The 19043-nt window shown below is 45.2% G+C and overlaps 1 protein-coding gene across 1 annotated transcript; it reads left to right on the top strand.

The window, feature by feature from the left end:
* Nucleotides 1-145: 145 nt before the first annotated feature.
* Nucleotides 146-15291, top strand: LOC119431764 (pre-mRNA-splicing factor SYF2). Its single transcript, XM_037699234.2, has 6 exons — nt 146-378; nt 513-638; nt 764-881; nt 1102-1192; nt 14867-14965; nt 15042-15291. Exons 1-6 carry the CDS (start codon nt 295-297, stop codon nt 15205-15207), a joined length of 684 nt encoding a protein of 227 aa, XP_037555162.1. The 5' UTR covers nt 146-294; the 3' UTR covers nt 15208-15291.
* Nucleotides 15292-19043: the final 3752 nt, after the last annotated feature.

Genomic DNA, 19043 nt, shown 5'->3' with positions numbered 1-19043 from the left:
ATCTTTGTTTAACTAGAACGTCAAATTTTTTTAATGGCTTAGATGGCATCAAGCAGCGCAAGCCACATGGTTTAGCTGTTTTATCTGGCAACCAATGTCATTTTCGTTATTTTCCTTTCTTCTACTTTTTATGCATGGGGGAAGGGGAAAAAATGTTTTCGATTCTTTTGCTCTCAGCAACTCTCGCCCTCTTTCGCGCGCAGTCGTAACAGCGAGGCTTGTTATTACATGCACTTGCTTGCCGTGTTCTAATGTAACAAGTGCCCTTTGCATCTCACAACTTCACCGGTTACAATGTCAGACGGACAGCCCTGTTCATCTACGTCGAGTAAGCGATCGGAGCTATTGGAGCGCTTACGCACTCTTCACATGCGACGGGTGAGCAATGCGCGTCGTAATGCTGTTGTTAATGTGCTTGTTTTGCTGGATGCATGTTGAAGTTGTAAGGAATTTCACTTATATGAACCACCCATACTGTGAAAATTGCTAACTAGTTGCTGCTTGCTTTGTAGAATGAAGCCAGAACGCTGAATCACAAAGAAGTAATCGAAGAGGATAGGAAATCAAAACTGCCAACTAATTGCGAAAACAAGCAAAAGTGGGCACAGTATAAACTGGAAGAGGAACAGAAGTATGAGGTAACTGGCGTTCTCATAATAAATGGAAGTTTCTTCAAGTTTTTCTAGTGTCTGTTAGCCGTGCTGTGGAAGAAAGTGTGCATTACTTGAGGCTTGCGCCATAATATTCGTGGTTTCGCTTGTAGGATGCTGCTAAGCGAGGTGAAGACTACTCGCGGATCAAACTGCTGAACGTCAGTGCTGATGAAGCAGAACGCATGGATCGCAAGAAGAAAAGAAAAAACCCCGACGTTGGTTTCTCAGGTATGTCTTGCCCTGACGAAGACAAGTCCCCTTTTTGAAACGTTGGCTTCAACTACACTCCTTGTTGGACCACTGTTAAAACACTTCAAGCCTCCATCTTCCTGTGAACTTGTCGTGTTTCGATTTATTATGTGACATAACTGATTGGTTTATATGCCCATATGAAAAGCCCCTTTTCGAACACGAGCAAATAAAGATCATTCTGCTCACATTATTGCAGATTATGAGGCAGCAACTGTCCGGCAGTACCAACGTCTTGTGAAGCAAATCAAGCCAGACTTCGATCAGTACGAAAGAAAAAAGGAAGAAATGTAAGTTGCATTTAATGAGTGGCATCTGTTTTACAATTTTTTCTCTAGTTGCTTTGTGAAAGAGGTGTCACATCCTTCACTACTCGTGGTGCTGTTGCCATGTAGGAGTGACATAAAGGCAAAATAGAACTAGTCTTTAGACAATATGCTTAGCACCCTAAGTTGCCAATGTGACATTTCAGGGATAAAAAAAATTTCGAACTATTTTCTTAAGCTTGCATGCAATGGTCAGTAAAAGTATTTAATAAGTGTTCCTAATGTAATACGGAAGACCAGGAAGCAAGCAGTAATGGGGCGCTCTCATAGATGTAGGGCGTGAGTGCAGATCACGAGCTATTGGCGCCGAGACCGTTGCTCTCTTGTGACTGTGCTGGTTTTTCGCCTGCCACTTGCAGTCGGTAAATCCCCTTATCAAAGTGGTGGAGGCATTGGGTACCCTCTTCAAACCTGGAACTCCGAAGCCGGACGTTGCCCACCGCAGCTCCGACAATGCCCGATGATGCCACCCAGCAAGGCGCGAATCTCCGTCGATCATCGTGTCAAGCCTGCTGCGCCAGCGTGATCCCGCTTTCTTTAGTAGCACTGATGACCGAGATTGGCTATCGTCATTTGAAAGGGTGAGCGCGCACAACAAGTGAAACGACGCTATGAAACTATGCAACGTCCTGTTCTACCTAACAGACGTCGCAAACCTCTGGTTTCGTAACCATGAGTCTGACTTTGTCACTTGGACTACTTTCAAGACTAGCTTTGCGGAAGTGTTCAGTCGCCCCGCAGTTTGCAAGCTTTGCGCTAAACAGCGCCTAGGCGGGTGTGCACAGCAGCAGGGCGAGAACTTCACGAGCTATATTGAAGACATCATTCACTTCTGCAAGCACGTGAATCCTTCTGATTGAGCAAGACAGGGTAACGCACATCATGAAAGGCATAAACCACAACGCCTTTCGGATGTTGCTGGCCAAGGACCCGCGCACTGTGTCTGAACTCGTGACCTTGTGCCGGAAAGCTTCGACAAATTACGTAAGCAGCGTGTCCTAGCTCGGCGGCAGACGTCAACAGACGATTCCCTCGCTCCGTTGACCATCGGCGGCGACCACACTGCGCTCCTGTCACAGATTAAGGAGCTTGTGTGTGAGGAAGTCGCTCAACAGCTTTTGTTATTTCCAACCGTGCAAGTGCCTATGCCCTGTCTGACTCCAACCATCCGACAGTGATACAGGAGCAGGTCACCAAGGCTTTGCCGTCTGCCTGTCAGCCGCCTGCTCTCACCGCGCCGCTATCATTTGTAGTGCCGTTTGCTGCTCTGCCGACTCCTATCGCCGCGCCTCTGATGTATACGAATGCCGTCATGAAGCCACGTCCTCTGCCAATACTGACCCCTCAACCACCAATTCGACCGCCAGCGACACTGCTTTTCGGGGCGCAGCCACAGTACGCAAATCCTTGGCGCACTGCAGACAACCGCCCGATCTGCTATGCTTGTGGAATTTTGGGTCATGTTGCGCGCTTCTGTCTCCGGCGCTTCGTGGCGACCATGGGTACACCAAGATATCCTGACTACTCCTTCCGACCTCCCTATCGCACGCAGCCAGAACGAGAACCTGAAGAATGCACCCGTGATCCCCAGCCCACTTCCGATGCCCAACCTTTTGCTGTTCATCGGTCGCCCTCACCACGCCGCCGTCCTCTTTTGCCTATGCATCACCGGTCCAGTGCTGGTCGCCGGTCCAGTGTTTGTCCCCCGCTAATGTTATTGAAGTGTTTGTTGAAGGTGTAGTGACTCTTGCGCTTGTGGACACTGGCGCCACTATTTCTGTATTGAGCCATAAGTTTTGCCGCTCCATCCGTAAAGTGACGACGCCACCTTCAGGGTTTTCTCTCTGTACTGCGAGCGCACAGTATATTCAACCCGTTGAGCGTCTACGGCCAGGGTGCTCATACAAGAAGTGATCTAGAGCATTGAGTTTTTTGAGCTGGCCTCATGTTCCTATGACCTCATTCTCAGATGGGATTTTTTTGTCCCGTAATCACGTCGTTATCGACTGCACTTGTGCTCAGGTAGAGCTCTCTTTCCTGAGACGCCTTCCAACCATGTGGCCGGTCTTGGGGATAGAAAGCTTGTCGTCACCGCCGAAACTGACCTGCCACCTCAGAATGCCGTCATTGTTCCAGTTTGCTGTGCCGTCCTTTCTGACGCCACCGTTCTGTTTACGCCATATGACATGTTTCGTCACCGCCACAATACGTCACTGCCTTTTGCCATCTTCGTACTTCATCAGGACAATCCCGGACTACTTGTTTGCAACCCCAACTCAGGCCCTCTTACTTTGTACCGTAATGAAATGCTTGGCCATGTTCAGCCTGTAGATGCTGATGTTATCGTACCCCTTGATCCCTCCGAGCCTGAGACTAAACATCAGCTGAATGCGCTGACCCCTCACCTTACGTCCGACGTGCTCCCGGATTCTTTTCACCGTTCCATCGACAGCGACCTCGCTCCGGCTGAACGGACGCAGCTTCTTGCCCTTCTGCACGACTTCTGCACTTCGTTGTGACTTACCACAAGCGTCACTTGGCCTAACTAAGGCAGTTGGTCACAATTGACACTGGGCCTCACGTTCCTTTGCGACAGCACCCCTACCATGTGTCACCTGCGGAGCATCGTGTCATTACGGAGCAAGTTGACGACATGCTTCAGTGCGGAGTCATTACGCCTTCTTGCAGCCCCTGGTCCTCTCCTGTTGTACTGGTCAAATAGAAAGACGGCTCTATTAGATTCTGTGTGGACTACAGGCACCTCAACAAGATTACTCGTAAAGATGTTTATCCTCTTCCTTGAATAGACGACGCCCTCGATTGCCTTCAAGGTGCCGAATTTTTTTCTTCCCTGGACTTGTGATCGGGATATTGACAGGTCCCTATGGCAGAGTGTGATCGTCCCAAGACAGAGTTCGTCACACTGGATGGCCTGTATGAATTTACCGTGATGCCTTTTGGCAACATTCGAACGAAAGATGGACGGCATTTTACACGGGTCTGAAATGGAAGATATGTCTGTGCTATCTGGATGACGTTGTGTTCTCCCCCGATTTCGCCACACATCTCGCTCGTTTACGCACAATCCTACGCTGCCTTACAAATGTACGCCTTCAACTCAACCTGAAGAAATGTCACTTTGGGGCTCGCCGACTCACCATCCTCGGCCATGTCGTCTCCAAAGATGGCATTCTCCTTGACCCGGACAAACTACAGTACAGACCACTTATAACGTAACCGATATAGTTCAGGACCGGATATAATACGGTCTTTTCAGACTCCCGTGAATTTTCCCATAGCACTCTATGTATACGCATATCGCTTACTGTGCAGTTGCGGGAGACGAAATACCAGTTATATAATGCGGCTGCCTGGAAGTTCGGCAGTCAACCGAAACGGCGAACGCTTCCCTAAAGCCGCAGTATACTCCGACGGAGTAGAGCCCCATCCCCCGGTAGCCTTGCGTGCACGAGATTCAGCCGCTATCACTGGTTCACCCTAGCACGCGTTCACTCGCACATGCAGCATACTGCGCGCGGTGACGATTTTATTGCCCTTGGACTTCATACGAAACCTCATGGCAATAGCGACGGCGACGGCAGAAATGCGTCAGGAGTGTCCATATAATTGCTATCGCAATAAAATCGTTTTGGTTATAGTGCAGATATTCGTGACTCCGGCGACTTACGTTATCAGCGGTCTACACTGTACGTCCTGTTGCCAAGTTTCCAAAGCCTTGTACCATCAAAGAACTTTGAAGCTTTGTCGGCTTTGCCTCCTGTTTTCGTCGGTTTATCCGAAATTTGGCCTCCATCATCGCACCGCTTACAAAGCTCCTCATCGGCCCCAGCAACCTTTCCCACTGGACACCGGCCTGCGACGACATATTTGCGACTGCGCTGCCTACTTACTTTGCCACCTGTGCTACGCCATTATGACCCTGCTGCGCCAACCGAAATACATACAGACGCCAGTGGTATCGGTCTTGGTGTCGTTCTCGTGCAACGCAAGCCCGGCTTCCCTGAGTACGCTGTGGCCTATGCAAGCCACGCCCTCAGCAAGGCAGAAGCGAATTATTCGGTCACCGAAAAATAGTGCCTCGCGATTGTATGGGCGTTAGGAAAATTTCGCCCCTATACATTGTACGGCAGGCCTTTCGACGTTGTAACTGACCATCATGCACTCTGCTGGCTGTCTTCCCTCAAAGATCCCTCTGGTCGTCTCGGTCGATGGGCTCTTCGTATTCAAGAATTCAACATTCGCATCGTTTACTGATCCGGGCGCAAGCATTCTGACGCAGATGCACTCAATCCGAAGTAGGACCCCGTTCAGCGGTCGACTTTTCCCTGGATGCTCTCACCATCACCGACATGCCGTTGGAACAGCACAAGGACCCATCCCTTTTGAAAGTTCTCTGCGCCTCTTCACCCGCTAGCCAACCCCGTGTCCTTCGTCTCCAAGCCATGCATTTCGCAATGCGCAATGCCCTTTTATACCGCCGTAACTACCAGGACAACGGACGTAAATGGCTGCTGGTCATACCTAAGCACTTGCGAGCCAATGTGTGTGCATAATTCCATGCTGATCCGCAACATGCCCACGCCAGCGGGCTGAAAACGTATCAGCGGCTTCGCATGTCAACAACAGAAGACATTTCACTATACACCCGGTCAGGTGCAGCCTTTACCATGTCCTGCCTGCCCTTTTGAACACATTGGAATCGACCTTCGTGGTCCGCTTCCGTGCTCTGTAGCTGGCAATCGCTGGATAATTGTCACGGTGGACCATCTCACGCGATACGCAGAAACAGCTCTTCTCCCTGCGGCTGGTGCTCGTGACATCGTTTCCTTCATATTGTGCCATTTCATACTCCGTCATGGTGCACCACGGTAACTGCTGAGCGATTATTCAAGAGCTCCTCCGCTCGTGCAGTATTGTTCATCGCACATCTACTGCCTACCACCCTCAAACCAGTGGCCTCACAGAAAGTTTCTAACGCACGCTCGGTGACATCCTGTCGATGTACATTGATTCTGATCATTCCAATTGGGACATCGTTCTCCCCTTCGTGACTTATGCGTATAACACCGCGACACAGTCTACGACAGGCTTTTCACAATTTTTCTTTTATATGACACAATTTTACCGTACTGCCCGGACACCTCCGAATTCAGTCCAATTTCTGACATAGCACAGCATGCAGAAGAGGGTTGTCAACTGGCCTGCTTGTTCACGTCCGATAGCCAAGCCATCCAGAAAGATCGCCGCGACACCGATCAGCATGTTCAGAGTTTTGCCGTTGGATCCCTCGTCTGGCTCCGAATACCTTTCAACTCTCCTGGCCTCACTCCCAAGTTTGCTGCCAAGTACCACGGGCCATACCGCGTTATCGAGCGCCGGTCTCTCGTCACTTTTGTCATTGAACCGGTCAACCCCTCCTCGGACATGCACCGTCTTGGTCGCGACACGGTCCACGTCAGCCGCATCAAGCCTCATCACGACCCTCTCATCCTTTCATCACCTTGAGTCGCCAGCATGGCTCCCCTTCACCGCCGGGGTTATGGTAGTGAAGAAGAACGGGGAGCAAGCATTAGCGGGGCACTCTCATAGATGTAGGGCGTGAGCGCAGATCACGAGATATTGGCGTCGAGACCGTTGCTCTCTTGTGACTGTGCTAGTTTTTCGCTTGCCGTCAGTAAATCCCCTTATCACTAATTTGAAGTTAGTGCTGTTGTTTCCATTTCCCAAACTTTCTTTTGTTTTATATGTGATATCTTGGCGCTGTTAAACGTTTCAATTATACCTATTTTATGTCGGGCTTCAATGGTACATGGTAACATTGGGAATATTCTACCTAAGCAGTGCTTGTACTCATGGAGGTGTATTGAAGCAGCGCTATAGGACGAGGACAGAAAAAATGCACACAAGACTATTGCTGACTGCCAACTTTACCAAAAGAAGCAACAGCCAATAATAATCTGTCGATAAAGAAAGAAAAAAAAAACTGATTGACAGGCATCCGCACAGGTGGCACTACAGGTTCAGGTGTTTATTTTAAAAAAATCATGTTTTGATAGGCTAAGTTACACCACACCGACACACTTATCTTTTGCTTTTTCTATACAGTTTCTATACAATTTCTTTCTGTTTTGGTTTCTGCATGTTACAGAAACCTGGTACTACTAAACAATAGAGTGCGTGGACAAAAATTACAATGAACGGCTAAATGGCTACAGTACAGATTTTATACCTTCATTATGAACGAACTCGCTAAAATCAAGCTGTTGCTTGTACTCTCTTTTGGCAGGCAGTGCTAAGCATTATTTAACACCAAATCATGTCAGATACATTAAAAGTCAGCAGATTTGAGATATTTTTCTAATCAAATAAATGAAAGATTTCTGGGGTTTAGCATCCCTGTGCAACATTTATAGCTATAAAAACACCAAAGTGTAGGAAACAGGATTACTTTTGACCACGGAATTCTTAATCATGCACTGAAACCTTATACAAGCTTTTCTACACTCAGCCTCCATCAGAATGTAGCAGCAAGTTGACCCTACGACCTCATGCTCAACAGCAGCATACTACAGTATACTCTTGTTAACTCCAAACTCTGATATCTTGAAATGTCTGTGAAATCAGAATTTTTTCCTGGCTCGGTGTCAGCTCCATGTATTTTTGACGTCTTATCTCAAAATGCTTTTGTGCCTTACTCCGGATATTGTGACTGTGAAAATGTCGGGAAAGAGTAACTACCCAAAGGTTTCCATACTTTGTGTGCAGCTTCAATATCACCAAAAAGTGACAGGACCGCAAGTTGTTAGCAAAATCCGCTTGATTCTATGCCATTCTTATCATCCTCTGTTCACGGCTGTCTGTGATGTCATTGATAATGTGGGTGGAGTATCGCTTTGACCCCTGACAAGAAGTGCGAGAAGGTACACGTGACCTCCGCAACATGCATGCTCACATGTGCATGGAGCGTCGTCAGTTTTCTTATTCGCTGTGTTCTGCATTAGTGGATCTGCGTGCTACATTAGCTGAGACAAGGAATTTCTGATGCCATTTCTTAACAAGGAATTTTCAATGCCGTTTCTTATCTGCTTCGTCAGTGGTCATAGCGATGCTCTGCCCTTGTTATCAATACAATAAGCCAGCCGAGAACAGCGAAGAAAAGATTGGCATATAATCTAGCAGAAGGCATGGCTACAATATTGCAGGCCTGGGCCGGTTTTTTGTAGCGATGCCTTTAATGTCATAATGCCTTTTCGCGCTTATCGCGCTTTGTCAGTGGTCAGAGCGACGGTCCGCTCACGATATCAACGTTGATAACGCGAGCAGGCCGTCGCTCTGACCACTGACAAAGCGCGAAAAGGCATTATGACATTAAAGGCATCACTACAAAATAGCGGCTCTGGGGCACTATTCCTTGCCAATATTCTTGGCTGATGTACTTTTTTGGTATACGTGCAACAGCGTTTGCTTGGCTGTGTGCTAGGATTGCTGTTGCCCATAGACGCCCAGTGTATCGGGTGCTGAGTCGCCAATATCTGGCAAAAGTGATTTACCCAAAATATCGCTCCTGGTATACTGAAGTTTTGCAGGAAATTTAGCACCTACTGGCTCCTATTTCTAAAGCCTATGTGTGGTCTATGCGTGGCCAGGGACTTATACTTTCGTAAATCTCGAAAATTTTCTCGGTTTTTACAACTTCGAGTTAACAGGGTTTTAATGTATAGTTATTGTGGCGTGTTAAATGAGGAGATAGGCATGTCTCTAACTGATGTGGAACTACCTATATGTAGTAAATTAGGTCTTTACACCTCTTTATATGTTACATCTCAGAGTATAGCCACACTTTCTGCACATCACCTTAAACTTTTCACAAGTGCAGCACTCTTTCCCCTCATTTCAGTAACTCCAGCATTATGCATAGATTCTTTGTTAAGGGCATTAACTTTTAGGCGGTAATCAGCAGTGATGTGATTGCTGCTCCAATTGCTCCAAACTGCTCCAAAAGGAGCCACTTTGGAGCACATAGCTACCTAATGACTAATCATAACTAATCTAACAAGTAACATTCGTCACACGCACTCGTCGTGTGTGCGCACGGAATAAGTAAAATGTGGGCACGAGAGTGGGGCTACTACGCGCTTGAAACGTGGTGGCTCCAGCCATTGCTGAAAGGCACTTTCAAAACTAAGAGGTGAGAGCACACAGCTTTCTTAGTAATAAAATAACACTTTATGGAAAAGCGTTCTGCTGGTACAGCAAAGCCTTTTCTCGATATAATTACTTTCTTGTGGTTTGGTCAAGTGGGCATACATGATGGCCGAAAATTTTGTTAAATGGGGGCAACTCGTTGCACATGCTACTGAGCTTGTTTCTCTTTGTTGCACTGCTGGCATTTTGCTGTTTTCGGCTGGTGTAGCTTCGCGATCGAGCATTGCACACTCCTAATGCTCTTCCATAGTCCAGTTCCCCTAATTTCCATCTCAGTGTTTCCACCATTTTAGCGTCCAGCCTCCTGCAAACTGGAAAGCTAAAGTGGAGATTAGAGAGGTTTGTGGTCATACTATCGTCGTGACGCTGTAGTAGTCGTACTATCGTCATCCCAGCTTCGTAATTTAATTTTCATCACGCCATCGTCTTCATACAATTGTCATCCCATTGTCATAATGCCATCGTCGTCACACCGTCGGCGTCATTACTTCGTCATCATGCATGGGATTCGCATGTTTTAACACCACAACTTTATGTTGAGCTAAATGATTCTTGGTAAAAATGTGCTTGTTTTACATGCTTGCTTCCTCCTTCTGAAAGCTCTCTTGCTTCTTCCAAAGGCAATTTTTCAACTTGCAAATATACATTTAGATGCTCCTAAAGCTAGTTTTTCTGCTCCAAAACAAACTTTTGGCTGCTCCAGAACGGCCTCGGCCAATCACATCACTGAATCAGTTGAAACAAACTACAGTACAACCCTCTCATAGTCAATGTCAGACATGTTAGAATTTCGTAACTTTCACTTAGAAAACATGTAGTGACGGACAATTCTGTTCCTCACCAGCGAGTTATGCGGTGTCACTACATGCCATGAATCGGCCCTTTAATGAACACTGAGTCACTAATGGCGTCAGCTGCAGATACATCAGGACACATAAAAATTTATAACTGCAACTTTTAGAACAGTTAAGCTTTTCATGTACAGCTGTACAAATTTGTAATAATTTTGCAGGAGCACCAACTGACATGGCAGGCGGAGGGGCTATGTCGCAGGAACTATGTTGAGCTGAATGGTATAGCTTAGCCAACCATGCTCACACAAGAGGATGCGATGTATGCATGCACTTACCCTCGCTAATGGACAATTTTAGTATAGTGAACAATAATGTCTTGCATGTGCTATAAAATAGTGAGTCCAAAATGTGCATGCACAGAAAGCTGTGATGAGCGATGTTCTGTGCACTTACCAAGTCTAGGAGTCAGCTTTGCAGGCTCTGTGTGGCTAGTGTAACAACATGGCGGTGCTATGGCTTCCCGCTTCAATCCGAATTTGGCATAGTTACTTGCTCTTCATCACAACAGCGAAAGAGGTAAAATCAGCTTTCACTTGGTCTTGTCTCTTGGTTTCACTAGGTCTCTTTTAGTGACGTTTTGTCATCATTATTGAGGTCAGCCATATGTATAATGCTGCCAGACACTTACAAAGCTGTCGTGAAAGTGCTTTGATTTCAAAATTCCAGATGGTGCCACAGCATTTGGCATTAGCCGTGCGTTTGCCATTTGGAGCACGCTATTGAATATCTCATTCAGAACATGCATATATACCATGGCCATAGCCATTTCGCATACATCTACATAAACAGCCAAAAAGCTATACTAAAGCTGTCTGATTTCACAGGTGTGCACCGTCACCACCATGACATGGTGTTGTGTCAGTCAACGCTCCCGTGAGATTAAAAATTTAACAGCTGTTAAACATCGTTTTTGGTTCGCAAGAGGAGACATACAAATACAAAGGAATGACACGTGCACACACAGGGGTGGGACTCCTGTGCCAAACACAGAAAATTGACCCAAATTGTGCCACACTGCGCCAGAATGGCTTCGGCATGTGTGCTCCGGCAGTGGCCACAAACATCAAGCAGATTCGTTCTCCGACAACGAGTGCAGCTGTTGACATTTTCCACACTGCGCAACGGCGTCTCCCGCAGTTTCTCGTTATGTTCGCACTTATAACACTGGACTTTTAGGCGCGTGGCCACTTTAGGCTGTTGTCGCTGCTGTCGGGACTCCCAGGGCGGCTGTACTAGAATATAGTTCAATGGGTGGAGCGGCGCGGCTCGGCGCTCCCTAGCTGAGGGGTAAAACAACGAAAAGTAGGCTGAGAGCGCTGCGAGTGAACTAGATTTTAGGAAGGCGCACGCTGCAGCGAGTTCAGCGGGTGGGCGTCTCTTTCCCCAGGGCTGGTATAACGTGAAACTTTTCCAATCTGCTTTTATGCCCATATGAACGAGGCTCAGCCAGTTCGACCTATCACGATGGGCTAATGGCGGATTTGCCAAAAAATTTCGCAGTTTCACCCAAAAGGCAAAGCATCGGTTGTGGTAACAAATCAAAGCACAAAGTAAAGATAGTGGTTTCATCGGCTGTATAAACTTGTAAACATTCGCTTCCTAACTAAATTAACAAGCATGCTGTCAGGTGTGCACAAGCAAACACAAGAACATCTCACTCTATGACTGCGGAAACTCACTGTCAAATCGCTAGAGTGAGGAAGCACGGAAGCAGCAGCAGCGAGCGAATTTACCTTGGTTCTGCCTTGCTTCGACGCGAACCAAGCCGCGAAAACCCAACGCGCGGCGGACTCTGTCCCTGTCGCAGATAGCTTTCAAGATACATCAGCCCGGATACAGCTGCCAGATTAGAACCCCCTCCCACCTGTGCCGTCCCCCCGGTGCCTTGCGCGTGACGGAAAACGATGCACATCTTCCCCGCTTTACTCCTGTGATTGGTCCGCCATCATCGGCGCATGGCGACGATGTTATCGCCCTCGGACTTTATACAGAGCATCACGGTGACGACGACGGCAGAAATGCCCTGGAGTGTCCATCCAAGTGCCATTGCAATAAAAACAAATTGAAATAGTTTTACATTATACCAGCCCAGGGTTGAGTCTGGCTCTCTGGGTCTGCGGTGACATATGGTTACCCGGAAGTTATGTTACCGTGTCGACTGGACCGCATAATTTGAGAGCATTTTCCGCTATCATCATGAGCGTCGCACGGTAACATATACCTCGATCGCAGTGCCACCAGTGTTTTCGGCTTTACAGGAAAGCATGCGCCGTGCTGTCGCTCGACTCACTTTCCCATATTCTATTACGCAATAGCTAAATAGTGTGCTTCTACTACGCACTTCGTGTTAGTTTATGCTGTGTTTCGTCGTGGTTTCGAAGTCCTCTGCCATATTCCATTCCACCAAAATTCAGATTGGCCTGCTCCAAACTGCTTCAAAATGAACTTTAGTCTGCTCCAAGCTGCTCTAAAATGGAATTTTGTCTGCTCCAAACTGCTCCAAAATGCAATTTTACTTGCTCCGAAAATTGCTCCAAAAAGACTTTGGGCAGTCCCACCCCTGCACACACAAAGCGTCAACTACCATTTGATTTAATGATTCAAAGGACAGTATATTGAGTGCAATTTTTGCGCATGTGCAACACGAGACTCGGATGTGGCAGCGCTAGTATATCAATAATGTAACGAATTGGTTTCAAGTCCATCTCAGCAGAATATAAAACAATCGGCTTGTCTCTGGCACGTGCAGGACCTTTCATTTTGATAACATGAGCATACATGAGCTCACATGCTGTTTTATTGTCACTTCTGCCTAGAATCTTAACATGTGGAAAGCACAAGCTTGCATGAGCAAGTTTTACAGTGCATGCCAAGGTGTGCACCTTCCAATTTAATGAAATTATTTGAAAGCTCCCTCCGACAGTCATTTAGACATCAGCCTGTTTGGCCCACGCAGGACTTGCCGCAGCTGAGAGGCATTTTTTAGACAACCCTCGCAGCATAATGCACAAAGTGCTTGGTGTGCAGGAGCTCAAATTTAAGTAAAAACAGCCACTGACAAATAAATATTGAAGCAACAGGATACAGATTCCTACTACCCAACTAATATTGTAAGGGCTTGTAGGAGCTAATGCGAGGAAGACCCAGCTCCGACAGCATTGGGTTTCAAACTGTTCTTTTTATTTTTTTATTTAATATCACGCTGCGTGGTGGGGAGCTAACTTCCTCTTCCTAACGAGTTGTGGTCTGTGGCCCGAGGCAAGGGGCGCTAAAGACTCCTTGATTTGAGTGCACTATCTTGTGAAAATGCTGTACACAAGCTCATGATTAACAAGTACTGCTCATTCCTTTTTTTTCTTTATTCTGAATTTAAGTGAACGAGTGCAGGCACATTCACTTCACTATACATTGCTCTTCTCTGTGCCTTTCCTTTTCCTGTTCTCTTGCTTCATGCTCCGTATTTTGCACCAAGAACAACATGTATAGCGAGTCTAGACACTCACTTGCATAAGGACAAGTTCTTTTGGGAGAGACATTCGGTGGTCATAGGCTACTGCAAGCAACAACTGTGTTGCTTAAAGGAGAGCCAACATTAAAAAAAATTTGCAGATCCCACACACTAGAAATTCAATATGCAAAGTATCTTGCAGGTATTGGGTCGTTCACCATCATTTGGGATTCTGCCGAGTGTTACCAAATGGATCAACTTGTATGTGTATGGGGGGGGGGACTGGTGCAATCTCAGTTTAGAAGCAACTTGTTGCAATGTGATGCGACGCACATGAAGGAGAAGGATAGTGGTAAGGCTGTCAATTACTATTTGCACATTCCATAGCTGCATCTGTGGAAATGTCCATGTGCTCACTTTTTTTAAGCGAATAGTTGCTATTCGACGTGACACATGGGCTAATCGCATAAAAGTGCTAGTTGGCATTGGCATGATATATGCATGCATGCCTCAATGACTTTTGTGCCGAGGGACCCCGATTGCATCCCATCATCGAACTATTTTGTCAGTGTAGTGTGCGTACTGACCTTGCTGTAGTGCATTTTCATTGCCAGCAACCAAAGGAATTCCTGCTTGCATGTCAGATGTAAATGGCAGAATATGGCACATTATCACGAAACGTTACAAGTGCAGCAAGTTCTACAGCATTAACAATCACTACGCACTTCCACCGGTTCCAATGGTCTACATATAGGATGTAATAAAAACATGCGAATCCTGTGGCCTAGTCATAAAGATGCTGGCTTTTGAATTTTGACTGCAGTTTATGCCATAACTTTAGGATTTACTTTTTATGCAAACTCTTTCATTCTCCTGTTAAGGCCAAAATTTCTACCTTGTAGTGAAACGAGTCAAATGGCTGCAAAAGACGGCCAAATTGAGACTTTTAGAATTGCAAGCATTGCATTTACGTAGGTCCCATATGCATATCGGTCAGCAGTCAGAAAGTGGTTAACTTGCAGTGAAATGGTATATTTACCCAAATAAAAAAGCAAAACTGCTTTAAGCACCCACTTTTATTTTAAAAAAAGAATTGAATATCTTTTGCAGGGGTGAGGCAATGTTTCCAACCAGAGACACTATCATCCATGGCCTGCACAAAGACACCAAGGAGGGCATAGACCGCATGGTGGACGACATTGAAAAACAGTAAGTTTTCATTATTTTTTTTTTTATTCCAAGGATAAATTATGTTTACCAATAATGACATTCTTAATCTTTGTAGGATTGAAAAGAGAAACAAGTACAGCCGGCGACGTCGTTTCAACGATGATGAGGACATCGATTACATCAATGAGCGCAACATGAAGTTCAACAAAAAGCTGGATCGTTTCTATGGAAAGTACACAGCAGAAATCAAGCAAAATCTTGAAAGAGGGACTGCTGTATAATGTTGAACTCCTGCACAGCGAAATCCTTTTTTTTTCTACTCATACACAAGAATGCAAGCTAATAAACAAGTGCTTACCATACCAGCACCTTCCTTTCTTTGCAACACACCCTTAACTCTTTTGTTACTGCTAGAAATGTGCTCATTTTCAGTTTTGTTCTACGATTTTATTTCAAGACGTAGTAGTCTCAACACATACTGTGATACATAAAATTATAGCCTGATCACTGGCGTTTTGTATGGATGAATAGCAGTAATAATTGCTCAGACAATTTTTTAGCATTCTTATGCGAAACTTATGAAACATGAATGAAAGTAATAATGTGATATTTTAGTACAAGTACTGAGAGTGAAAAAAAAATCTGAAATATATGCACCTGGTTCCTAGTTACCAACTTTTGTAAGTTGAATCAGGCCGAAACATTACTATGAAGGTTTCTTGGCATCAGCACTAGGCACAGTGATGCCCATGCTATATGGGAAAGCAGTAGCTTTGCAAATGCAGTGATGGAAGTGCTGCTACATGCTGCTCTAAACTGTCATTTTTGTTAGTAACTGCTCTGAAACGGCGCTGGGAAATTCGATCTCATACTGATTACTAACTCCTGCTGTGGCAACTGTGATATGCGACTGATTACTTTTACACTGTGATGCTCAGCTTTATTGGCTTTGATCTCATTTCTGCCACAAGAACTGGCATTTTAAATATGTAGCTCATTTAGCTGTATTTTTGAACTTGACATGCAGACTATTTTGGTGAAATGTGAAAGTGACCGAGATTACTTTGATCTCATACCGATTATCAACTGCTGCTTTGCCAATGGTTATATGTAACTGTGGTTACTTTTATAATGTGGTGCTTAACTTTACTGGTTTGAACTCATTTCTGCCACAAGTACTGGTATTTTAAATATATAGCTCATTTTACTGCACATTCGATAACCATCCATCTTCTTAATTGTTTGTTTCTTGCAATTTGCTGTGATTATTGTATGTGCAATATGTTTCATAATAAATATAAGTATTTACGGGACGCTTCGGTGATGCTTTGAACTCCAGAAGTCCTATTGCATATTTTGCTGTCTGCTCCGAAAACACAAATAGCTGCTCCAAACTAAAATTTTTTCTGCTCCGAAAACACTTATGGCTGCTCCAAAGTGGCATTTTTTGTGCTCCGAAATCTGCTCCAATAAGTTAAGTGTCGCTTCCATCACTGTAAATGTGAAAACGGTTAAGTTCCTATTGTGTAGGGAGTATTTGTTTCTACTCATTGCAACAGGCACCTGGTTCGTTTTTTACTGCACTCTTAAACCTGGCAACGTTCAACATGCGCACCCTATCGAGTGAGTCTAGGTTAGCAGGGCTATTTGAAGAATTATCAGGTATTGCCTGGGATATTATTGGCCTTAGTGAGGTGAGAACTGGTGAGGCTTATACAGTGCTGACTAACAGCCGCGTCCTCTGCTACAGAGGTCTTCCAGATAGAAAATTCGGAGTAGGATTTTAAGCCGTAAAAACATAGCGGGCAACATTGATGAATTCTACAGCATTAATGAGAGGGTAGCAGTCGTCTTAATAAAGCTGAATAAGAGGTATAGAATGAAGGTTGTACAAGCCAGGCCTACGCCCCAACTTCCAGTCACGATGATGAAAAAATAGAACAGTTTTATGAAGATGTTGAATTAGCAATGAGAAAGGTGCAAACTCAATATACTGTAGTCATGAGCGACTTCAATGCAAAAGTGGGGAAAAAGGCTGGCGAGCAAGCAATTGGCAACTACGGCATCGATTCTAGGAACACTAGAGGAGAGATGTTGGTAGAATTCGCGGAAAGGAATAGGCTCCAGATAACGAATACCTTCTTCAGGAAGTGCAGCAATAGGAAGTGGACCTGGAAAAGCCCTAATGGAAAAACAAGGAATGAAATAGATTTCATACTCTCTGCCGATGCCAGCATAGTGCAGGATGTAAAAGTGTTAGGTAGGGTAAAGTGCCGTGACCATAGGTTAGTGAGGTCTAGGATTTCTGTCAATTTGAAGAGAGAAAGAATAAAGTTAGTCATGAAGAAACAGGCCAACCTAGACACAGTAAGGGTAAAAGCAGACCAATTCAGGCTGGTGCTCGCAAACAAATATGCAGATTTAGAACAGGAAGATAACGACAACGTAGAGATAATGGATGAAACTGTAACTAGGTTGATCTCAGAAGCAGCAATTGAAGTGGGAGGTAAGGCACCAAGGCAACCAGTAGGTAAGCTCTCCCAAGGAACAAGGGACCTAATAAAGAAACGGCAAAACATGAAAGTGTCCAACTCGACAGATCAGATAGAATTCGCTGAACTGTCAAAACTGATCAACAAGAAGAAAGTAAGGGATATTCGAAATTAGAATGAGGAAAAGATTGAGGAAGCAGTAAAATATGGACACAGCATGAAATCAGCGAGAAGAAAACTAGGCATAGGACAAGGCAAAATGTATGCACTGAAAGATAAGCATGGTAATATCATCAGCAATTTCAATGACATAGTAAAAGCAGCGGAAACATCTATACTGACCTGTACAGTGCCCAGAGCAGCCAAGCTACTTTCATTCGAAGTAGTGATGAACAGGATAGAGGCCCCTTCTATAACTAGCGATGAAGTTAGAAGGGCCTTGAAAGACATGACCAGGGGAAAAGCTGCTGGAGAAGATGGAATAACACTCGATTTAATCAAGGATGGAGGAGATATCATACTTGAAGAGCTTGCGGCCCTTTATACGCAATGCCTCACGACTTCAAGTGTACCAGAAAGCTGGAAGAACGCCAACATTATACTCATCCATAAGAAGGGAGACGTTAAAGAATTGAAGAATTGTAGACCCATCAGCTTGCTCTCAGTATTGTATAAAATATTCACCAAGGTAATTTGAAATAGAATCAGGGCAACAATTGACTTCAGCCAACCAAGAGAACAGGCTGGCTTCAGGAATGGATATTCTACGATGGATCATATTCATGTCATCAACCAGGTAATAGAGAAATCTCTGGAGTACAATCAACCTCTCTATATGGCTTTCATAGATTATGAAAAAGCATTTGATTCAGTAAAGATACCAGCAGTCATAGCGACATTACGTAACCAAGGAGTACAGGATGCGCCTGTGAATATATTGGCAAATATCTACAAGGATTGCACAGCAACCTTGTTTCTCCACAAGAAAAGTAGAAAGTTGCCTATCAAAAAAGGGGTCAGGCAAGGAGACAGTCTCTCCAATGCTATTCACTGCATGCTTAGAAGAAGTATTCAAGCTCTTAGACTGGGAAAGCTTAGGAGAGAGAATCAACGGCGAATATCACAGCAACCTTCGGTTTGCAGATGACATTGTCCTATTCAGCAACAATGGGGACGAATTACAGCCAATGATTGAGGACCTTAACCGAGAAAGTGTAAGAGTGGGGTTGAAGATTAATATGCAAAAGACAAAGATAATGTTCAATAGCCTGGCAAGGGAACAAGAATTTAGGATCGCAAGTGAGCTTCTAGAGTCTGTAAAGGAGTACGTTTATTTAAGTCAATTACTCACAGGGGACCCTGATCATGAGAAAGAAATTTATAGAATAAAATTGGGCTCGAGTGCATACGTACAGCAGGCATCACCAAATCCTGACTGGGAGATTGCCACTGTCGTTGAAAAGAAAAGTGTACAATGATTGCATTCTACCGGTGCTAACATATGGGGCAGCAACTTGGAGGTCAACAAAGAAGCTCGAGAACAAGTTAAGGACCGCACAAAGAGCGATGGAACGAAAAATGTTAGGCCTAACGTTAAGAGATAGGAAGAGAGTGGTCTGGATCAG

The sequence above is a fragment of the Dermacentor silvarum genome, chromosome 1 (genome assembly GCF_013339745.2).
Source record: "Dermacentor silvarum isolate Dsil-2018 chromosome 1, BIME_Dsil_1.4, whole genome shotgun sequence".
NCBI classification, from domain to species: Eukaryota; Metazoa; Arthropoda; class Arachnida; order Ixodida; family Ixodidae; genus Dermacentor; species Dermacentor silvarum.
Note: the sequence above shows the minus strand (reverse complement) of the source record. Positions and strands in the feature narration are given on the sequence as shown.